The sequence below is a fragment of the Aethina tumida genome, chromosome 1, assembly GCF_024364675.1.
Source record: "Aethina tumida isolate Nest 87 chromosome 1, icAetTumi1.1, whole genome shotgun sequence".
NCBI lineage: Eukaryota > Metazoa > Arthropoda > Insecta > Coleoptera > Nitidulidae > Aethina > Aethina tumida.
In genome coordinates this window covers 4,044,602-4,067,756 of record NC_065435.1, presented here as the reverse complement: position 1 = coordinate 4,067,756, position 23,155 = coordinate 4,044,602, and the positions used below count along the sequence as shown (strand labels likewise).

The 23,155-nt window shown below is 28.1% G+C and overlaps 1 protein-coding gene across 1 annotated transcript in view; it reads right to left on the bottom strand.

Annotated features, from left to right (window-relative positions):
- Positions 1-818: 818 nt before the first annotated feature.
- Positions 819-23,155, bottom strand: part of LOC109609451 (metabotropic glutamate receptor-like) — a 170,970-nt gene continuing 148,633 nt past the window's right edge. The window contains exons 8-13 of the mRNA XM_049968623.1: positions 13,723-13,851; positions 9,555-10,154; positions 3,013-3,228; positions 2,718-2,910; positions 1,718-1,878; positions 819-1,185 (exon numbers count right to left, since the gene is read on the bottom strand). Coding sequence (XP_049824580.1) covers positions 1,760-1,878; positions 2,718-2,910; positions 3,013-3,228; positions 9,555-10,154; positions 13,723-13,851 — 1,257 coding nt within the window. The 3' untranslated portion in view covers positions 819-1,185; positions 1,718-1,759. The remainder of the gene's footprint in view (positions 1,186-1,717; positions 1,879-2,717; positions 2,911-3,012; positions 3,229-9,554; positions 10,155-13,722; positions 13,852-23,155) is intronic.

Below are 23,155 nucleotides of genomic sequence, written 5' to 3'. Positions count from 1 at the left end.
TAAACGCTTGTAGAATAACTTTACTTTCAGTCGAGGAACTTATAAAAACAATACCAATTATAATTGCTCTAAATTAATATAAACACAACTTTACATACTTACATAAATTATTAATTTCTCTCTAATAACTATCCAAACTCTACATAACTTACGAAAAACTTGCGAGCCTAAGTATGTGGAAGACCATTATATAAATATGCTTACCTAAAAATACATGTGTGAAATTTGTCTTAAAGAGAGTTGAAGAGTTTAATATGTATTCCATTATAATATTCGTAAAACATTAAGTTACAGAACCGACTGAAAAAACATGCTCCACACCACGAACATTATGCCACAATAAAAACAAATCATCAAAGCAAACATTTCAAACACATAAACTTTAATGGAATTTATTCTATTCCTTCTAATTTTTTACGAGAATAGTTTATGTGCTTTAAAGTCATAAACTGTTGGGAGTAATGAGTAAAAAATTACTTCAGGAAATGAAGTTTACTGCAGCATAGGTAGGAGGACGTGCCTGGAGAAGTTTTCAAGACGAAAATTTTCCATTTCAGCCGCCCGGTATTTTTGTTCGTAATTAAATAAAAACGCAAAAGGGGTGCAGCATTAAAAGTAACCCTTTTTTTTCAGCTAACCCCCAATAAAATATTAACTGGTTAATTGCGTCCTTAAAGGCCGACGTAAAATTAATTGGACGTTGTAAAGGAAAACTTGGAGACATGCTTTTTTCTCGGTCTGTCAGTAAATAATTCATATTGTATCAACACAGGGTTTGTTTCACATATATATATATATATATATATATATATATATATATATATATATATATATATATATATATATATTGCACAGATATATATCGATGGATTACAGTTAAGTTGGGTGTTTACGTCGAACAACGTTGGATATATTTCGTATTATATTATGAAATGCAATTTCTATCTAACATGGTTGGTGATGGATCGATATTTTATACCTAGTGGCATAAATTCCATAAAAACTCTCTTAAGACTGGATTTAGAACATATTCCAGTCTTTGAGGAGTATTAACAGTTGATGGAGAGAGGGGAGACATCGAAGATCTTGATGAATGTCATCGCGTTGGATATACACATATTTAAGCACAGATATATGTAATTTTACATCATAACGCACACGTAAAATTTCCCAGCTTTGTGTGAACTAAAAAAAAGACACGGATTTATTAAAACTGTTACCGCAGAAACGTCCGTAACAAAACCATCCGTCACTTTACTATCTCCACTTCGTACCATTTAATTAAACAACAAAACACGCCATTTTAAAACGGACGTTTCAGGATAACCAATAAATTTTGGTATTCGGCCCGAAAGGTTAACCAGTATTATTAGGCCCGATGAAATAAAGCATGGGATCCAGGAAGTCTGGATGAAGTGGAGCAAAAGCTTCCGTGATAGAAAGATCTCTGCGGTTAAAGTAAAAGGCACACAAAAGACCACCCTTGTTTCGCACGTGGGAAAATCAGAAAGTCGTTAGGGGCTTTAGGATGAAATTAATTTCTGATGTATTCATAAAATACATGCACGACGAATAATGGATTTTTCATGTACGGGTTTCAATCGTGAGTTATTTTTGCGGATTCGTGAATCTAAAGTGACGTTAGAAATGGAAGCATTAAAGTGTAATAAAATATAAAGGGACTAAAATATAGTAAATAGTTACAATAGGTACTTACACAGAGTTGGCAAGAAGCTAGGGGAAGAACGAAAAGAGATATTTAGAGCAGTGCAACACTATCAGAGGGTTCTGCTATGGCTCCAGTGCAGGAGCCCCTGGATGGAGTGTTCGGAGCATGAGGTACCTTCTGCATGACAATTGTCTCGGTACCATCAGCACCTGAAACCCAAATGTTAGAAGATATGCCAGATTTACATTGTGAGTCTTTTGAAGTAGATCATTTCCCACATTAGCTTTATTTAGTATTTTAAATTTATGTTATTAGGGGGACCGAAAAGTAATGTCTTTTCTGTGTGTATTTTGAAGGCGTACCAAAGTCATTTTAAACCATTAATTTTTGTTGAATTTGGAGTGAAAGGGTCAGCCAAATATCAGAAAACCATACCTGGTACTGCATGCTTTTTGAGTTTCGTAAGGGTAGTACCTCAACACCTGCGACTAAAAACATTTGCGATCTTTATCCATGGATGCACATGTGCATTAGACGTTCGTAAATGCCAAAGATGGTTTTCCAAGGTCAGATACAGTAATTTTGATTTCCTATTTATCAGGAAGAACAACTATTTTACACAACGACATAAGTAGAAGCAAATCCATGTCAAACAATCGAAGAACTGTCAAATAAGATGAACACTGAAAAAAAGTAATGAATTGAGATGGGAGGTACTGCCTCATCCACCATACTCACCCGAAATTGCACCCTCGGATTTCCATTTATTCAGAACCCTATAACATTTTTTTAGTGGAAAAAGATTTGATAACTTAGATGATGTCCAAAATGGCATCTTGAGATATTTTACTCAAAAAACTTAGAATGGCAAAAGGTTGTAGGTAACGAGGGTAAAAATATAGTCTTACTTTCCGGTCCCTTTGATAATTTTTCAAGGAATTTGGTGCCATTAGTTTTAGTACTGGTTCAAAACTTATTTTAATAATATACTTGTTGTCAGTGACAAATTATCCCCTTCAAAAGAAGCATAGTGTAAGTTGGGTGGTACCTTTCTGAGTCGAAGCTGAATAAGTCGAAGCCGGGCCGGAGTTGTATTTCTTGTAGGCGGCGCTGTTCATGGTCAGTTTGCGTACGTTCTTGTCCGGATGTAGCACAATTATGTAGACTTTCGGTGAGTACAAGCATACCAGGGCAACGGTAGCACTCATGCTGGTGGCCACGCACAAAGTTGTTATCTGGGTCTGTGCGAGATAAATAAATTGGTCGCAATTAGTTGTTTAATTTACAATACAAATATAAATTGTGGGTGGGTGGCGTTGGAAATTTAATTAAACTGGAATTACCTCGTAAGAATTGCCGGTCCCGAAATATATTGGTATAAAGGCGAGCCATATGATGCAAGTAGTGTACATTGTAAAACCGATGAATTTTGACTCGTTGAAGTTCTCCGGTATCTTCCTAGTTTTCACCGCATAAACAGTGCACGTTGTAATTAAAATCATATTATAAAGTTGTGAGAATAGGAAGGACATATCCTGGATTTTGCACTTCAAAATTACCTGGAACACAGCAAATATAGATTAACAGAAACCACACGCAGCCGCAAAATTTTAATTTTGCATTTTGCAATTATTTCAGGAGCGTTTCGTTTAATTTAAAATTCTAGTTGTTTGCCTTTTGCAAAACGCTCTTGACGTATTGATTGGCAAAAGAAAACATAAACTGCTTATTTTGTCTGGCTGAATTGTCGTTTAACGATGATTTAAAGCTAAGCTCCGCATCGTCTTTTCCGAAGCAATTGTGATGTTTAAAATTTTATGTTGTCTCGGGGATAACATCAATGATTGTTTTATGAGTTGTGCAATTGAAAAAAATTAATTTTATTGATTTAAAATATGGTAATGTTAATTTCCAAAGTAAATACAAACGTTCAGTATAAAAATATGGAAATTTTTTGTATAACTAAAAACCACTCTTACTGAAAACTCAACTTTGTCACGTTTTTTGGATCCCTTATATTTTATAATATTTGCATTTCATATTTAAATTAGGGACAATTTTGACATTTATGTAATTTATTATATTATGTAATTCTGTTTGGAATTTAAAATTTTATAGATAATCTAGAAAATAATATTTTCAAATATTGAAATTATTGTGCAACAACTGCTCAGTCTAGTTTTATTCTTTAAAAAAATGTGTACTTTTTTATTTTTCCAGTATTTGATTTTAATTTACTTGTATAATTATTCTAAGATTTTAAAATTGTTTATTATATGTACAAAATTGTTGTGTCCTTTCTCATTAATGTAATAATTATTTTGAATGATAATAAAATAACGAAATAATTTAAAACTATATTTTCATGAATTTAAAAATTAGGATAATCTTATCTTATAATTAGAAGAATCTTATCTTCTAATTTATTTAATTTTCTTGAAACAATTAATTATTACAATTAATGGACAATGGTAAATCATTAATTGATAGAAAGAAAAGAAGGAGGCTCAAGATTGGATTCTTGTGGTACTCCAGATGAAGGCAAGTAGAATTTGTACATAAATCTAATGTAGCTGACAAATAGTTCTTGTTCACTAAGATATGAAGACAGTGGCTGAATAGTTGAATCCAATTCATCTACAAAAGATGTCTTTTAGGTTTTACTGATTTTAAATCTCCTTGAAACAATATATTATTACAATTAATAGACAATGGTTACTCATTAATTGATAGAAAGAAAAGTAATGACTCAAGAATGGATCCTTGTGGTAACCCAGAGAAAGACAGGTAGAATTTCGACTTAAATCCAATGTAGCTGACATGTTGTTCTCGTTCACTAAGATATAAAGACAGTGGCTGAATAGTTGAATCCAGTTCATCCACCAAAGGTGTCTTTTAAGTATTACTGATTTAAAATCTTCTTGAAACAATAGATTGTTACAAATAATGGACAATGGTAAATCATTAAATGATAGAAAAAAATGAAGGTGCCCAAGATTTGGATCCTTGCGGTACCTCAGAGAAAGACAAGTAGAATATCGACTTAAATCCAATGAAGTTGAAATATTGTTTTCGTTGTTAATTTTCGACAAAATGATTTAATATTAATATATTAATTGGTTTTAATAATAAACAATAAATCCAAGATAATTCGTAAATCCCAACAAAAAGAAAAAGTCTTAATTCCTAATAATTTAAATTATTAATTAATTTGAGCAACACCTTTATGATATTTTCCTTATTAAATAGCTTTGGATGTAAGAATGTGGATAAAAGAGGAAAAAAACAAACGCTGTTGAAAAAACATATACAGATAATTAAAAGGCAAAGAGAGGAGATAATTGTGAAAGAAATAATAAAAAAAATAACTCAATAAATGTTAAAAAGAGAAATTTGACGTATGAAAGCGCAACGCAGTAATATTGTAGGCAGTCAACCAGAATTTATTATTTCCATTATAGTAATTGTAATTGAACTTCAACTCATATAAACTCGGCAGACAGGTCCGGACAATAACGCTGTATAAATTAATCTTCGAGATTTAAAACCCCTTTGTTTATCGTCCTAATTGTTTTACACAATGATAAAAATCCATATATGCCAGTTCCCGTACAATTACGCCTAATATATCTTGCTGTTCACATAAATAAACTCGCGGTTTATTCATCCGTTTATTTTTTATACTTTAATGAACAAAGTGAATTAAACTTTTTTCGAACAAATTCACCGTGTGCACACTTTTCGTCGGAACCGCCCACCCAGCGGATGATGTGCCGATTAAATAAATGTATTTGTTAATCCGACTGAGGGAATGTATTTGAAAATTTAAAAATCTTGTTTGCTTTGATTGTAGTAGAAAAAGATCAATATCTTATTTTATGCTTTCATGTCAGACCAATTCGTCCCATTCAACTTTTCTAATATAAAGGAATATTCGGTAAAATATATGAAATTCCTTAAAGTTAGACGTTCGAAAGCGCTCTCGATTACTATTTATTTCTAAAATGCCCATTGAATTTCCACCGAACAGACTACTACTTACATCGCGATTTTCGTCGCGTTGTTCTTTTTAAAATGCAGCCAATAAATCTCAGCGACGAGATTTATTATGGAAAATAATTAATTGGGCGATAAATGGCACTCCCATGTTTTAAAATTTTTAATTAGATTCAGGAAATATTCAATGAAAATGTTACGAAATTAAAAAATGAATAAACATTTTAGATGAATTGGATTCAACTATTCAGCCTCTGTCTTCATATCTTAGTGAACAAGAACAATATGTCAGCTTCATTGGATTTAAGTTCAAATTCTATTTAGCTTTTTCTGTGGTACCACAAAGATCCAATCTTGGACCTCTTGTTTTCTTTCCATCAATTAATTATTTACCATTGTCCAGTAATTGTAATAATCTATTGTTTCAGGAAGATTTAAAATCAGTAAAACAAAAAGACACTTTTGATAGATGAATTGGATTCAATTGTTCAGCTATTGTCTTCATATTTTAGAGAACAAGAACAATTTGTCAGTTCGGACCGGATTTGAGTCGAAATTCTACTATCTTCTACCATCCTCATCTTCAGTAAGGTTATACTAGGAGGAGGATGAATCAGATTTTCTTTGATGCACAAAAGTTTTCTAGATTTTAACAACCTTGGTACCTTGAAATTACTTTATTACAACTGTGTGTGATTGGATTAATGTTCTTGAGTATAGAATTTACATTACAAAACGTACAACTTGATTTTAGAAAAGATGCAGCTGAGATTTCTCATATTTGTCTTAGATTTTCGTATACAAAACGATCACTATTTAATCACCTTTGTTTAATACTTTACTGTACTTTGTTTGAATACATGAATGTAAGTGAAACTCAAAAACACATAGAAACAAGTTAAAAATAATGAACGATTTTGAACTTGGAAGCACTACAAAAAGACTGGACTACGGGGAATTTCTAAACAAAGTAAACTACAAACGACGAACTATAAGAAAATGCAGCAAGTTCGGAGAAAATCTGATGAAATAATTGAAAATGACTTGGCTTTCAGGAAGGGATTCTGCAGAGGCTACTGTAACTTTTCTCTTTTAATAACATTGTTGCCAAACTGATTTAAGGGGTTTCATATTTACAAAGCCATGGTCTTGATAGATAATTATACTTGGTCTAAGAAACTTTCTTGTAATTACTCATGCTCTCGATTAGTTACTTTTATCTATAGCAATATTTTTAAATTAAAGGACAATATTAATTGGTTAACTTTACTTATTACTAGGTTTAATATTCTATTCAAATAGTTTTCGATCTCATTTTCAAATCAGAAAAAGCGATATTTATTTTTCTCTATAGGTAATTTATTAAATTCAATTAGATTTTTTTAATAGTATATTTTAAGTCAATTCCAGAAAAGCTTATTACCATTAAAACTTTAATAATACAATAATGAACTTATTTTTCTCAAGAGGCAGTTTGTTAAATTCAAAGAAATATTTTGTTATTTATTTTTTGAATAGTTAAATATTACTTAAAACTAAATCTTAAATCAATTATAATTTTTTCTAGTGCATTTTCCATTCTACATACAGTTAAAATTTAGAATTATTTAGGCTGAAGAAAAAGAAAGAAAACTCAATTCTAGAAAAGTTTTGTTAAATTCAAAGGATTATTTTATGTTATTTATTATTTGAACAGTTAGGTATTACTTAAAACTAAACCTTATATTGATTATAATGTTTACTCTCTAAAAAACAACATTAACAGCTTTAATAATAATTCTTTATTCAAAGGATTATTATAAGTAATTAATTTTTGTATTAGTTTGATTGAAATATTACTTAAAACTAAATTTTATATCAATTATAATTTTTTATTAGTGTATTTTCCATTCCACATAAAGTTAAAATTTAGAATTGTCTCACACCTGAAGGAAAAGCTTTGTACTTACAAACGTATTAACTATAGAAAATCAATTCATTAACTCAAGTCTAGAAAAGTTTATTAATATTAAAACTAAATCTTATATCATTTATAATTTTTAGTAGTGTATTTTCCATTCTACATAAAGTTAAAATTTAGGATCATTTTAAAGCTGAAGAAAAAGCTTTGTACTTAAAAACGTATTAACTATAGAAAATCAACTCAATTATAGAAAAGCTTGTTAACATTAAAACTTTAATAATATAATATTGAACTTATTATATTATAGGATTATTTTGTGTTATTTAATATTTGATTAGTTATTACTTAAAACTAAATCTTATATAAATTATAATTTTTTACTAGTCTAAAATCATCTCAAACCCACAGAAAAAGCTTTGTATTTCCAAATGTATTAACTATGAAAAATCAATTCATTAACTCGATTTATATTAAAACTTTAATGATACGAGATTGAACTGTTTTTTTTATAGGTAATTTGTTAAATTCAAAGGATTATTTTATGTTATTTATTATTTGATTAGTTAAATGTTACTTAAAACTAAATTTTATATTGATTAGAATTTTTACTAGTGTATTTTCTATTTTATGTAAAGTTAAAATTTAGAATCGTTGTAAACCTGAAGAAAAAGTTTTGTACTTACAAACATACTAACTAGTGAAAATCAATTCATTAACTCAATTCCAGAAAAGCTTATTAACATATAACTTTTATAATACAATATTGAACTATTTTTCTCTATAAGCAATTTGTTAAATTCAAAGAATTATTTTATGTTATTTATTATTTGATTGATTAAATTTTACATAAAACCAAATCTTTACAATTATAAATATTAACCATTGTGTAATTCTTATTAATATGTTGGTCACAATATATGTAAAAAAACCTCTTCAGAATAGATAATGACTACAGTATATTATTGTAGTTAGTTTCGAAAAATGATGACATTTACTATTTTATGTCCTACGTAAATTGAGAAACGTATTAGCTATTGACAATCAATTAACTCTATTCTAAAAATAATTATTAACATCAAAGCTCTAATAATAGAATATTCAAATTATTATTCCTATTAGTATTCTGATCACAACATAAAAGACTTGACAATATCAAATGACCACAGGATATTTTTAGAGTTGATTTCCAAATTAGAAAGTAATGACTTTATTATTTTCCGCCTGTCCCAAAAAAACAACATGCAGGAAATCAACGATTTCCTTAAGTAAACACTGTCAGAAGTCGCGTGAAATTTGTACTTAATTAATTAATTTTCTCAGAAACTCAAGCTGCCTTCCTGTACTACCAGGATCCCAAAAATCCTCCCTCTCCCTCTTCCGTTCACGCCGACTTCGCATAAAATATAAACTAACGATTTTTCCTCTTGTTACAAACTATTAATAGAGAACTGCGGAAACATTTTCGAATGTATAAAAGAAAACGTGCAGCTTTGGACGAAGAACAATGTGCTGTTTTCGTTTTAGAATTCCAAATAAATTCAAAGGTCTGATTTGCGAAAGCGGATAAAGAATATGAAGGTGTTGATAAGTTGGATTTAATAATATTTCCATTGTTATTTATTTGCGTGGGGGTCTTTAGTTTATTGCCTTGCGACCGGTCCGGGTCTATTTCATTCCGCGGGACCACCTTGCGAGGCACTTAAATTTACATAACAAAGGGCGTACATTTATATAAATGCATTGCACCAGTACACCGTGCACCCAATGGAACGTGTAGCCCTGAAACTAACTGAAATCACTTTGTGAGTTCTATTAATAACAATATCAATTTCGTCATGACTGCTCCTTTGAAAGATTGCTCCTGCATCAGCCAAACTAAACCGTTAACTTGGCTTGGCGGGGGTTGCCGTTTAATTACGGCAGGTAATTTGGCGTGTGTTCGAACGAGATAAGTCATAGATGATGGAATAATCATAATATACTTACTTGATCTCTGCTAGGATAATGGAACCGTGTGCCCGGGGGCTCGACAATCATCCAGACCAGCGTGAGTAAAATTTGCACGGCGATGAGGGTGCACGTGATCATGACTTGAGATTTGGGACTAATATAGCTTGGCCGTTGCGCCGATTTGGAAGCCGAGTCGAAAATCCGCGAGATCCTGTTGGTTTTGGTGAGGAGGGCGCCGTATATTATGGAAAATCCGACGCCGACCCCGAACCTTTGTACCACGCAGGTGACCGTCGTGGGCTTGACCAGGAGGGCGAAGGTGTTGAGATAGCACATCAGGATGCCGCACAGTAGCATGTAGCTCAGTTCCCGGCCCGACGCCCTCACTAATGGGGTGTCGTTGTGCTTCAGGAACAGACCCATGACCAGCAACGTGACGATTATTCCGAGACAGGCGAATGCGGCCGGTACTATGGCGTACGGGGAGTCCCATCTGATGTACTGATGTTCCAGGGGATAGCAGGATAGTTTGTCCGGGTAGGGCCAGTAACCGTAGCCGCAATCTTTGCAGGTCAATTCGTCGTATACGTACTCGTATTCCTCGCACTTGTCGCACACCCAGCAGCACGTGTCTCCCTAAAATACACATTAACAACCTGAAAATTTATTTTGTGAGTGATTACAATGTTGGATACAATTGAAAAACCCAATAAATATTAAAAAATAAAATACAAAATGTTGTTTCGATCAAAAGTTTCAGAATTTTGAAATTATACAAATTTGATAAACAGAAATTATTTTTTTTAGTTTTTCTTTTTTATTAATTCTAGACGTGTCAATTTTTAACATATTTTATTTATATTTAATATATATAATTTCATAATTGTTAATTAATAAATTAATCTTTAAATACGAGAAAAATAGAGTATCTTAATTTTATTATCCAATATTCTAATAATAAGGAAATTCGTTTCGTTATATATTTTAATTTATTTTAATATCCTTCATGTTTCTATATTAATAAGTCATTATAAAGGAGCTTTAGAATTTTAAAGTTAATCAAATATAGATATAAAAAGAACGTACTAATAAAAGGATTACTTACAAGTCAAAGATTTAAAAAGGAATTTAGTTATATGTGCTTAATTAATTATATCAGTCTTTACCTTTCCATTTGCATATTATATTTTTTTCAACCTTTGAAGTATGTAGTCGAACTTGAATATGTTCTACTTATGTTAAATTAATTGTACTTTTATATAACTAGAACATTTGATGACCTATTAAGAAGAAAATATATGTTTTTAAAATAAAATAAAGAGTAGTCTTTAAATTTTGATTATCCTTATTAATAATAATATAAGATTAAAAGAATTTTTCTAAGAATTATTTAGATAACTTAAATTTTAAAATTAATTAAATTAGACATTAAGAAAACACATTAATAAAGGTTTAATTACTTACAAATAAAGAGATAAAGAATAAATATACGGTTATAATGAATGATTTTATTGATAAATTTAATATAAGTCATTAATTTATTATGTGTATTCAAAGACATATTTATACCATACCATTATATTATACCATATTTTTCAATAAATTTAATGTATATTTTAATATATTTTTATATATTTTTTTTAGCTTTGAGGTGTATAGTTAAACTTTAATATGTCCTGTTTATGTTTAATTGTATTTTTGAATAATTGTGAAACATCTGATGATATGACGTATTAAGAACGAAATACGTAGTTTTTTTTTTTAAATAAAATAAAGAGTATTATTTTAAAATTTGATTATCTTTATTAACAGTAATATAAGTATAAGAAAAGCATTTTTCTGTCAATTATTTTGATATCTTGCATGTTTCGATCCTAAAAGTTTAAGAGTTTTAGAATTTTGAAATTAATTAAATTAGATATTAGGAGAATAGATTAATAAAAGTTGAATAACGATTATAATGAATGTTAATTTTTATTGATAAATTTAATTATAAATTATTAATTTTTTATGTCTGTCCAAAGACAAGTTTATACCATATTTTTTCAGTCTTTATTTTGGAAATAATATCAATAAATTTAATGTATATTTCAAAGTATTTATATTTCTTTAAACTTGAGTTAAACTTTAATACGTCCTGTTTACGATTAATTGTATTTTTTAATAATTGTGACATCTGATGACCTATTAAGAAAAATGTGTTGGTTTTTAAAATAAAATAAAGAGTATTCTTTTAAATTTTGATTATCCTTATTAACAATAATATAAGAATAAGAAAAGCATGTTTCTCCTAATTATTTTGATATTACATGATTTAATCATAATATTTTAAAAATAATTAAATTAGACATTAAGAGAAGAGATTAATAAAAGTGGAATTACTTACAAATCAAGAGAAAAAATATAAATATATGATTAGAATGAACATAATTTTTATTGATAAATTCAATTATATATCATTAATTTGTTATGTTTGTCCAAAGAAAAGTTTATACCATATTTTTTCAGTCTTATGTGTTTATTTTGAAAGTAATATCAAGAAATTTAATGTATATTTCAATGTATAAACATTTTTTTATGTTTAATTGTATTTTTGCTTAAAATAAATAGTTTTTTTAATTTGATTGTCCTTATTAGCAATTAAAATAAAAAAGCATTTCACTGCCACTTATTTTAATTTATATTAATCACTGACTTTAATAGGTCATCATTAGTGCACTGGAATTATGAAAATTAGACATAAAGAGAACATATCATCAAAATTCTTTTTTAGCTTTTACGGACGAGTAAATAAGTTTTACTAATATGACTTTTTTACGTAACTAGTCCAATTTATATAATTTCGAAATTCTAGAGCCTTAGATAACTTATTAAGACGGAAACCAGAGATTTTTTCAAATAGAACTACTAGTTGGTAATTGAATAATTCATATTAATCAAAGTTGGATAACTTTCATGTTAAAAGTTAATAATGAAATTTACGGATTAAAACAAAAGTTGTCATAAGTTTGTAAAATGTACTCTCAACAAATTAAAAGGTGGTTCAAAGTATATTATTACGTTTTTAACAGTTGACGTGTAACTAATACTACTTTTATTACTACATTTTGATTATTTTTATAGTATACGTAATTAACATTGAAACGTGCCGGATATTAAAATAAAATAAACAATAAAAATGCATTTTTGCTTTTATATGTCAAACAATCAAGTAAAAACTTAATTCATAATTAAAGTGCACATGAAGAAATCATAAAGAAGTTTTGACAACAATAAATCAAGCAGAACTAAGTGATTAAATAAAAAAGCAGGAAAAAAAAAACAATTTAGTTAAATGTATCCGAACAATCAGAACAATAAAAGGCAGTATAACGCCAGATAATTAATAATGACAGTTTCTCACGACTTGAGGAACATTAAAAGGTGGTTAAAATCAAGGGGATGTTTGTAAGGAAAAGTTAGAAGAGAGTAATTGTCAATAATGAAGTTAAGCGATAGTAAAAAGTACATGGAAACGGCACAATGTACTTAATTGTAGTTAAACGTAAATGCAAGACTGTAATGGACCACTTTAAAAGACACTCAGTGCCGATAAATATATATGGATAAGATCCACGATCCAGGTGAACATGATAATAAAAACCCAGTAAATCAATTAGATGGTGTGTAGATATTGAAAACGATTTGAAAAACACTAAAACACTGAATGACTGAGGGTGTTTCTAACGAGGAAGTTCATGTCGGTAATTGTCAATAAAAGACGTTGAACGATGGTGAAAAATACATGAAGAAAGCGCAATATACTTAATTGCGGTTAAGAGTAAATGTCAGTTAATAAAAAACAAGGAAATTAGATAACCTCGAAGGCAGTTTTTAATTATTAAATGCCCCATTCTCAAAACGACACTTAGGTATTTATTTGTTTCTCTTTTCCATCGCTAAGCTTAAAATTGCGGTCTGTTTTACGTAAAGTAAATTAAAAATGCTGCACAAACTAAAAGCGAGCGACCGTGGAGTTTCCTGCATCAAAACTGAAACAACTAAGAGCAAAAATAAATTTCAAGGCGACGAAATTCCGTCTGTTTTCTTTAACGACAATTTCTTAATGCACCGCATTAAGAGAAAATATGTTTTAAGTGTGTCGTTTTTTTTCCTTCTTTTTGTTTCGTTGGAGCAAAGATTTATAAATCTGTTGGATACTTACTTGTTGCTTTTTTATCATGCCCCGTTCGCAAGGTAGGGAGCAGGCCGATGTCGGGGATGTTGTCAAGTTGTGATCCCACACCAATATATCGGAATTTAATTCCAACGAATTGAACCACTTTCCAACAACCTGAAAATAAAGTTTACGTCGTCGATTGGGGGGACAAATCGATAAAACGACTCCGGCATTAACATCTCAAAGCGATATTCGATATTGTCTTTGGGAAATATGCAACGGCAAGACCGTACGGTCCTTTATTAACTCCATTAGATGAACCATCACATGTTTTGGATATAAATCAGCCCTTAATTTTATTAACTTTACCACAATATTTCATTCGGGAATGTCGAGTATATTTATTTTAAAATGATGTAGCCGATTCGACACAAAATATGTGCAACTTTTGAATTTTTATTAAACCACCGACCTTATTTACTTTAAGTTCCCCGCTTCAATTGTAACAAAAATGTGGTTTTATAACGCGGGGATCATATGAGTCTTACTTAATAATGAAAACGAAGAAAACCCCTCTGAACTTTGACATTTTTAAATAGAGACGTGCTCTCAGGAAAATATGAGAAAAATACAAAAATCCCAATGAAAACAGATTATTTAATTTAGTTGATTGAGGTGAATAATTTAATTAAATGATATTAGTTAATTCCATAATATGTAAATATTATGTATGTATTATTTGTATTGATTGTTAAATGAATCTGTGTATATATGCAAAATATATTTTACTAATTGATTTCTGTTTACATAGAGTTAAAATAAAAATTAACATACATAAAATTACATTAAATTAAATTAATGGCGAATGCGAAGTTAAGTCTCAAATATAAAATAATGGGGAATTCATATAATGAAACTGAAAAGTTTATACACTCTTCAAATTTTATTACAACTGTATCAACGATATTTATTTATTCCATTAGATGAACCAATACCACTTTTAAATATAAATAAGCCTTCAATTTTGTTAACTTTATACCACAGTAGATATAATGTCACACTTAAACAAAATAGTGTAGCTTAAATTTTTATTAAATTACTGACATTATTTACTTAAAGTTCTCCGCATCAGATGTAACAAAACTGTGGTTGTATAATGCGGAGAATCATATGAGACTTATTTAATAATGAAAATAAAGAAAATCCCTCTCAACTTAGACATTTTTAAATAGAAACATGGGCACAGGAAATTTTAGAGAAAAATACAAAAATTCCAATCGATGCAGATTATTAACTTTATTAACCCCATTAGATGAACCAACACATGTTTTTGATACAAATGAGCCCTTAATTTCATTAAATTTATTACAATATTTGATTCTCAAAATCGAGTATTCCCATTATAAAATAATTTAGCTGTTTTAACTTGAATTTTCATCAAACCACCGACTTTATTTACTTAAAGTTCCCGCTTTAATTGTAACAAAAATGTGGTTGTATAATGGGGGGATCACATGAGACTTGTTTAGTAATGAAAACGAAGAAAACCCCTCTGAACTTTGACATTTTTTAATACAAACGTGACCACAGTAAAATATGAGAGAAATACAAAAATCCCAACCAACGCAGTCTATTTAATTTGGTTGGTTGAGTGGAATAATTTAATTGTGATTTTAGTTAACTCCACAGTATGTAAATATGTGTATAACTTGTACTGATTATTGAATCTTTGAAAATATCCAACTCCATTAGATGAACTAACACATGTTTTTAATATAAATCAGCCCTTAATATCATTAAATGTATTACAATATTTGATACTGAAAATCGAATATTCTCTTTTTAAAATGCAGTAGCTGATTTAACGCAACTTAGATAAAATACGTGCAACTTGAATTTTTATTATACCAACTTTGTTTACTTAAAGTTCCCTGCTTGAATTGTAACAAAAGGGTGGTTGTATAATGCGGGGGATCATATGACTCTTATTTAATAATGAAAACGAAGAAAACCTCTCGGAACTTTAATATTTTGATACAGAAACGTGACCTTAGGAAAATGGGACGGAAAATAAAAATCCAAGCCAAAACACGTTATTTAATTTAGTTTCCTGAATTGATTAATTTAATTGCGATTTTAGTTAACTACACAATATGTAAATGTATGTATAATTTGTATTGATTGTTGAATTTATCTGTGTATATAGGTAAAATATATTTTGCTAATTGATTTCTGTTTACACTGGTTTTTCACATGGATAGTTACTTTTAATATAAAATGAAAATGTAAAGGATACGTGGAATCGACAAATGAGCACGTAAAAACAAATGAATGGCGAATGCGCAGATATAATTCAAATATAAAATAATGATTAATTATTAACATTTCAATTGAAAAGAGTATGTACTCTTTTCAAATTTGAAATATTTTTTACATTAAATGTTTTATTCTGAAAAAATAAAATAAAAAAACAATTAATTTAGATTACTCAAATTTGTTAAATATTATTCTTCTTTTGACATTTGCCAATTCTCTCTTTGCACGCAAAGCAAATCAGCAAACTGACAGTTAAAATTATTTGTTTTATTTAGGTTTTTGTTTTTTTTTCTTTGGAACTCGTACATAACATGGACCAATTTATTATAACACATAGTTGAGAGCAAATTAGATTTTAATTAAGAAACTTTCTAGTCAGTATACCAATAATTTAAATTATAATAATAAAACATTAAAAGGTACACTTTGATGAAATAAATAATAAACTGTACATGTGAAGTTGATGTTATTATCAAAAATTTATTCGTTTCATGTTTAAATGCATTCAAAAGTTGTTTGGTTAATGTAATACAGGTTTAACCCCAAAACTCAGCTAAGTTGCACTGTTTAATAGGATCAGACATGTTTGTTATCTCTTTAATTCGTATAAGATTAGTGAAAGTCACGTAAACTGTCAGAAATGTGAATGAAATAATTGAAGTCTTAGTAAAGTATATTATCATAATAAAAGCATTGGTAAAATATTGTAATTATTAATTTCTCACTAACTTTGTCAGTTATAAAAATTACACATAATTTTTTGTTTCTTTTTTAGATTAAAAAATGGATTAATTTTTGTAAGGGCAAAAGAGATGTGAATAGAAAAACTTTTTTCTCACAATTTTAATAAATAAAAACAACCTATTATTCTGATAACTGGAAACAAAAAGCACATTTTAATTAAACAAATCTCTTTACTTTGGGATTAGTTTGGTTACGTTCATATAAACTCCACACAGATATGAATAAAATAATCAATGTATTAATACAATCTGCATAAATATTTTTAAAAAATAATAAAATATTAATATTCTTTAAATTATCCCTAATTATGATAGAAAACAATTTAATTAGGGAAAAACTTTAACTAAAAGTTGTAATAAGAAATATATTTAGAATATTTAGTTTGTTTTGGACTAGACTACACCTTCATAACACGGATATATTTGTTATAAGACACTGTTAAGGGCAAATTAGATTTTAATGAAGAAGTTTTGTGCGCAGGATGCTTTAATTTATTATTCTAATAATAAGCAACGTCAAAAGTCACATTTTCATGAAATAAAATAAATGTTAAGTTATCGTTATTATGAAGATTTTATATATTTCGTCGTCGTATTAGTATAATACAATGAAACTTCAACCCCAAAACTCAGTTAAGTTGCATTATTTAATACAATTAGACATGTATGTTAACTATTTAATTTGAATAAGATTAGTGACAGTCACGTAAACTGACACAAATACGAATGAAATAATTAAAATCTTAATAAAGTCTATTAATATCCTAAAAGGATTAGCTAAATATTGCATTAATTAATTTTTCTCTGTGATATTATATACAATTTTTGTAAATTAAAAAACTTATACATAACATGGACTAATTTATTTAAGATACTCTTAAAGGTAAAGCAGATCTGAATAGAAAAGTTGTTCTCAGAATTTTAATAAGATAAATTATTTTTCTGATAATAGGAAACTTCAAGAAGCACATTTTAACTAAAGAAATATTTTAAACTTTAGATTAGTTTGAAGGCATTCATTTAAATTGACACAGATACAAAAAAATAATTAGTTTATTAATAAATACTGCATTAATATTATAAAAAATTAATAAAATATTGTCTCTAATTATGATAGTCACAAATCAATGTAAATTTGGAAAAAAGTAACATAATATGAACTAATTTAATATAAGACACTGTTAAGAATCAGGTTTTAATAAAGAAGTTTTATGATCAGGATGCTAATAATTTCACTCTGATAATAAGGAGCGTCAAAATCTACATTATAATGAAACAAATTAAATTTAAAGTTACTGTTGTTATCAAGACTTTATTCATTTCATGTTTAAATACATTCAAAAGTTATTGGATTAATGTAATAAAACTTCAACCCCAAAACTCAGTTCAGTTGCATTACTTAATACGATCAGACATGTGTCTTATCTCTTTAACTCGAATAAGATTAGTGACAGACACGTAAACTGACACAAATATTAATAAAATAATTAAAGTATTAATATCATGAAAGTATTAGCAAAACCTTACGTTGATTAATTTTTCAGTTTAGGGTTTGTTCTCAGAATTCTAATAAGATAATAAATAATATTTTGATAACAAGAAACGTCAAAAAGTTCATTTTAATTATATATTCGTTCTTTTATTAGAAAACTTATACATAACATGTATTAATTTATTATAATGGACTGTTTTAGACAAAACAAGGTCTCAACAAAGAAATATTGTTGTTTGAAAATATTACCTTACGTTACTTTAACTGGGTTATAGTTTTTGAAATATAATATATTTCATCCCTTAATGAAATTAAATCTGGACGGTGGGGATTCATAAAAAATTGTTTTATGCATTATGATACATTTGAATTAAGTCTTGTTTTTTGTATGAAATGTTACTTTTATCTTTGTCCTTTGAATATTAAATTACCTCGTTCACGGTAGTTTTACTTTTTACGTTACATTATTATGATATAAATTTCATGCGCGTGTAATGTCTTGTTTTAGTTTCGAATTATTTTATTACATATAATGATCGGTATCGGAAATACAATATAACATGCATTATCATGTACCATAAAATGGTGGAGCACATGTAGGCTCGAATATCGATCAATAATTAACCAAGCATGTATTAACCAATACAACTAAATGAAAATCGTACGGCAGCCTTGAATTTAATGAAAATTACACATCAAAATAGACTTCCTACACAATCACTTTAATTCGAAAACTTTTACGTCCGTCGTTAGTGTAATAGTCCTGAATCAGTTTCATCGCATGTGAAAAGAGTCAACTATTCAAAAGACATAATGCAAAAAAAATCCATAACTGGGAAAACTTTTTAATCAAACGTATTAATTAATTGGAAACTTTTTTTTTATTAGTTTAAGGAACTCACCCTCTACGAAAAATGAAATTGAATGAACTTCGATAACTCGAACCATGATTTGCCACAAAAAATTCGAGTTATCAAGACTTTATTTATTAAATATTATAAAAGAGTTATTATAAAAGATACTGCTAAAGTACATTACTTATCGAAAATAATATTTTGAAGCCTATAAAATAAATAATACATAATACATTCAATATTATTATTATTATTATTATGTAGTCTGTTATTTGTGTTTGACGAAAGTATTTTTATTTTCATTTTTAAAAAACTAAAACAGTAATAGTAACGAAATTACTATTGTAGGGGTTGTAGTACTCTTATAAGTGTCTTTAAGACATTTAAGTAGAAAAACCCTTAGTAAAATATACTTCAATTTATAATTTAGGATGTGGTAATCATTTAAACACCATAAAGTAAATTGAAGGAGTTTCCGGCATTATTCTAATCAATCGATAATTGGTCCCAGAATTGTTGGCAACAGGAAATGCCCTTCGGGCATAAGACAGGCATCATCGGAAAGGGAAACCGTCGAGGAGTTTACCTGAGAATGGAGAAATTCGACATATCGAAGGTTGTTCAAGACTTTTAGTTCAAGTATTGTATTAGACAATATAACTGAGCAGAGTTTTGGAGTTGAAGTTTTAATGCATTAATTCAATAATTGCTAAATGCAATTAAACATGAAATGAATAGAATCGTGACAATAACACCAACTTTAAGTATAATTTATTTCATTAGAATGTGCCTTTTGACGTTTCTTATTATCGTAATAATAATTTAGCCTATTAAAATCTTGATAACGAAATTTCCTCATTCAAATCTATTTTGTCCTTAACAGTGTCATATAATAAATTAGTCCATGTCACATATGAGTTGACTAATCCAATTTACAGTCCAATTACAGGCGAACGACGTCTGGTTTATTTAAGTTATAAATCAGACAAATTATTGAGTGATATCCAATGAAACCCCGACAGTAACATCACTTGTCCATCGACTTTTTACCAAAATCAAAATGATATACGCCCAACGAAAAATACACCTCCCACACCGACTGTAATTGTAAATTATTACGCGTTACGAAAGGAAACAAGTGTCATTTTCTACGTAAAAATTGCGAAAGTTGCTTTACATCCTCGTTTATTGCAAACTTTATAAAAGCTAAAAAAAAAAAGAAAAACGGTCTGCAACCCCGGGGAGTTCTGATAACTGTCCAATGCAGGAATTTTATTTTATTGTTGTCACCTACTTTCCCTGGAGATTAGTTTAAAATATATGTGCCGTGGAAGTTGTTTTGTGCGCAAAGTCCAAAATATATACTTGATATATACAGTCCCTAATTTATTCCATTCAAGAATACAATTGTCGCAAATTGATTTTGAAGGACTCTCGAAACACAATTCGATACACCGTCCCGAAATATACGTTCCAGAGTCAAACCGTAATTTTACGCGTGGAAAGCATGTATTCGTATTCATAAAAAAACGTATTTTTTTTATGTGTATCAGTTCGATATTTGTTTTTAATATTTGCTTTTTATAACTGAATGTACGTCAATTATTGTCGTATATTCGTTTTATGTCAGTCGGTGGGTATTAATAATTAATTCAGTGCAAATAAAATGGCGTTTCGCTAGGTTGTGTTTACAGGAGTTGTGTAAAATTTATTAAAATAATAAATTTTAATTGAATGTTTGTAACACATAAAATATTTAAAAATAATTTAAATTGTCTAAACAATGGAGAAATATTATTATTTTATATTCAAGTATATTTTATTAAGACTTTACACGTAAAATTTTTATGTGTTTAAGTTATCGATACTTGTTTTTAACATGTCCTTTTCTATAAAAAGATTTACATAAATTATTGTACTATATTCGGTTTGTCTGTTGGTAAGAAGTAATAGTTAATTCAGTGATGTTACACAACATATAATCAATGAATATGTGACAATATAAGCAGTAATATATAATCTAATACTTTTTATATTTTGAAATAAAGTAGGAAACCTATTTTGAAATTTTATAATTTAAATATTTGTTACTTGTTTTTAACATTTCATTTTTTATAGAATATATATAAATTAATTTTTCCTATTATAAGTTTAAATGTGGTAAGTTAATCTAATATTTATATTTACGTATATTCATATTTATATTTATTCTACAACACGATTAAATTTTAATAAAAACTTATTAAATAAATTAATTAATTAATTAATTAATATTTTGAAAGAAAGGAGAAACCCTATTTTGTGAAATTTAGTGAGATTCACAATTTTATACGTAAAAATTTTATGTACTTAAACATTCGAAACTTGAAATTATTTATATAACATATAACAATAATATAACATAAGCAATTCATGAGTGGCGCATCCACCATAATCGAAACAAGGGCTATTCAAATTATGGTGAATGCGCATATTCAAACTTTTAATGTATTAAGAATTTACATAAATTAATTATTTCATATTATAAGTTTAAATCTAGTAAGTTAATCTAATATTTATATTTATATTTATTTTACAATACGATTAAATTTTAATAAAAACATCGATACTTGTTTTAACATGTCCTTTTTTATAATAAAATTATTGTACCATGTTCGGTTTGTTTGTTGCTGAGATTTAATAATTAATTAAGTGATGTTACACTAGAAAAAATGTTCGCAGATGTTTGTCGAAATTATTTATACAACATATAAGCAATTCATGTGTGGCGCATCCACCATAATCGAAAGACTATTTGAATTATGGTGAATGCAAACACTCTAATTTTTAATGTATTAAGTTAATATATTAATATATTTATTTTACAATACGATTAAATTTTAATAAAAACTTCCATACTTGTTTTTAACATGTCCTTTTTTATAACAGAATGTATATTAATTATTGTACCATATTCGGTTTATCTGTTGGTTGGAATTAATAATTAATTCAGTACACGTAAAGTGATGTTACACTAGTAACAATGTTCACAGATGTCATGTAAAATTATTTATGCAACGATATTAAACTGGACACATGCCTTCAAGTATTCATCATTATTGATATAAACTATTTAAATAAGGTGAATGCTCCCCATGTTAAACGAATATAGGTGTATAGGTGGTCAAACACGTTCAATAATGAAGAAAATCTAAATACTTTTTTTTCTACTACTACTTCTTTTCAAATTTCAATTTAATGATATTTTTTCTCATCTTCATCATAACTTTCAGTTCAATTGAATTTATATTTGGTATGAATCATTCTAAAATATATACCTGCAATTCAATGTAATAAACTTTTTCCATAATGGTACAGTAACGTAGATTCTGGAGGTTTTTCCTCTGTTTTATAAAATTATGTAAATTTGTAAAATTTTTAAATTTTTCAGACTAAAAGTATTATATATTGATAAAATAAAATTAGCCAGATAAACCTTTCTATTCTATTTATTCCTCTCCCTAGACACATATGACTATTGACTGATTGATTTTATGAGTAAAATTTTGTGTAGACATTGCGATTTTTTAATATTAAAATACTGAACTAAAACCATGATATTATAAGAGATCGTTGCCGTATAAATCCTTCAAATATTTTTTATTATATATGTAGCACTTCGAAATTAGAAAATCTTTGCTTTCTTAAAAGATATTTGTTTTTAATAGGTTCTTTTTTATGACTGAATATACATAAATTATTGTACCATATTCGGTTTGTCTGACGGTGAGTATTAATAGTTAATTCAGTACATATGAAGTGACGTTAAACTATAAAAAAATGTTCGTAGACGTTTTATAACATATAATTTAATACATGCATTCATACAAGGCGCATCCACCATAATTGAAACTAACATGCTGTTTAAATTATGGTGAATGCGCCATTTATATTTATTTTACAATATGATAAAATTTTAATAAAATATTTAAAATATTTTAGTCTACATCCAAACAATTTTTATTTTGGATCAAAATGGAAAACCTATTTTGTGAAAAGGACTTATCTAATATATTTTGGTGTTCACTAGGGGG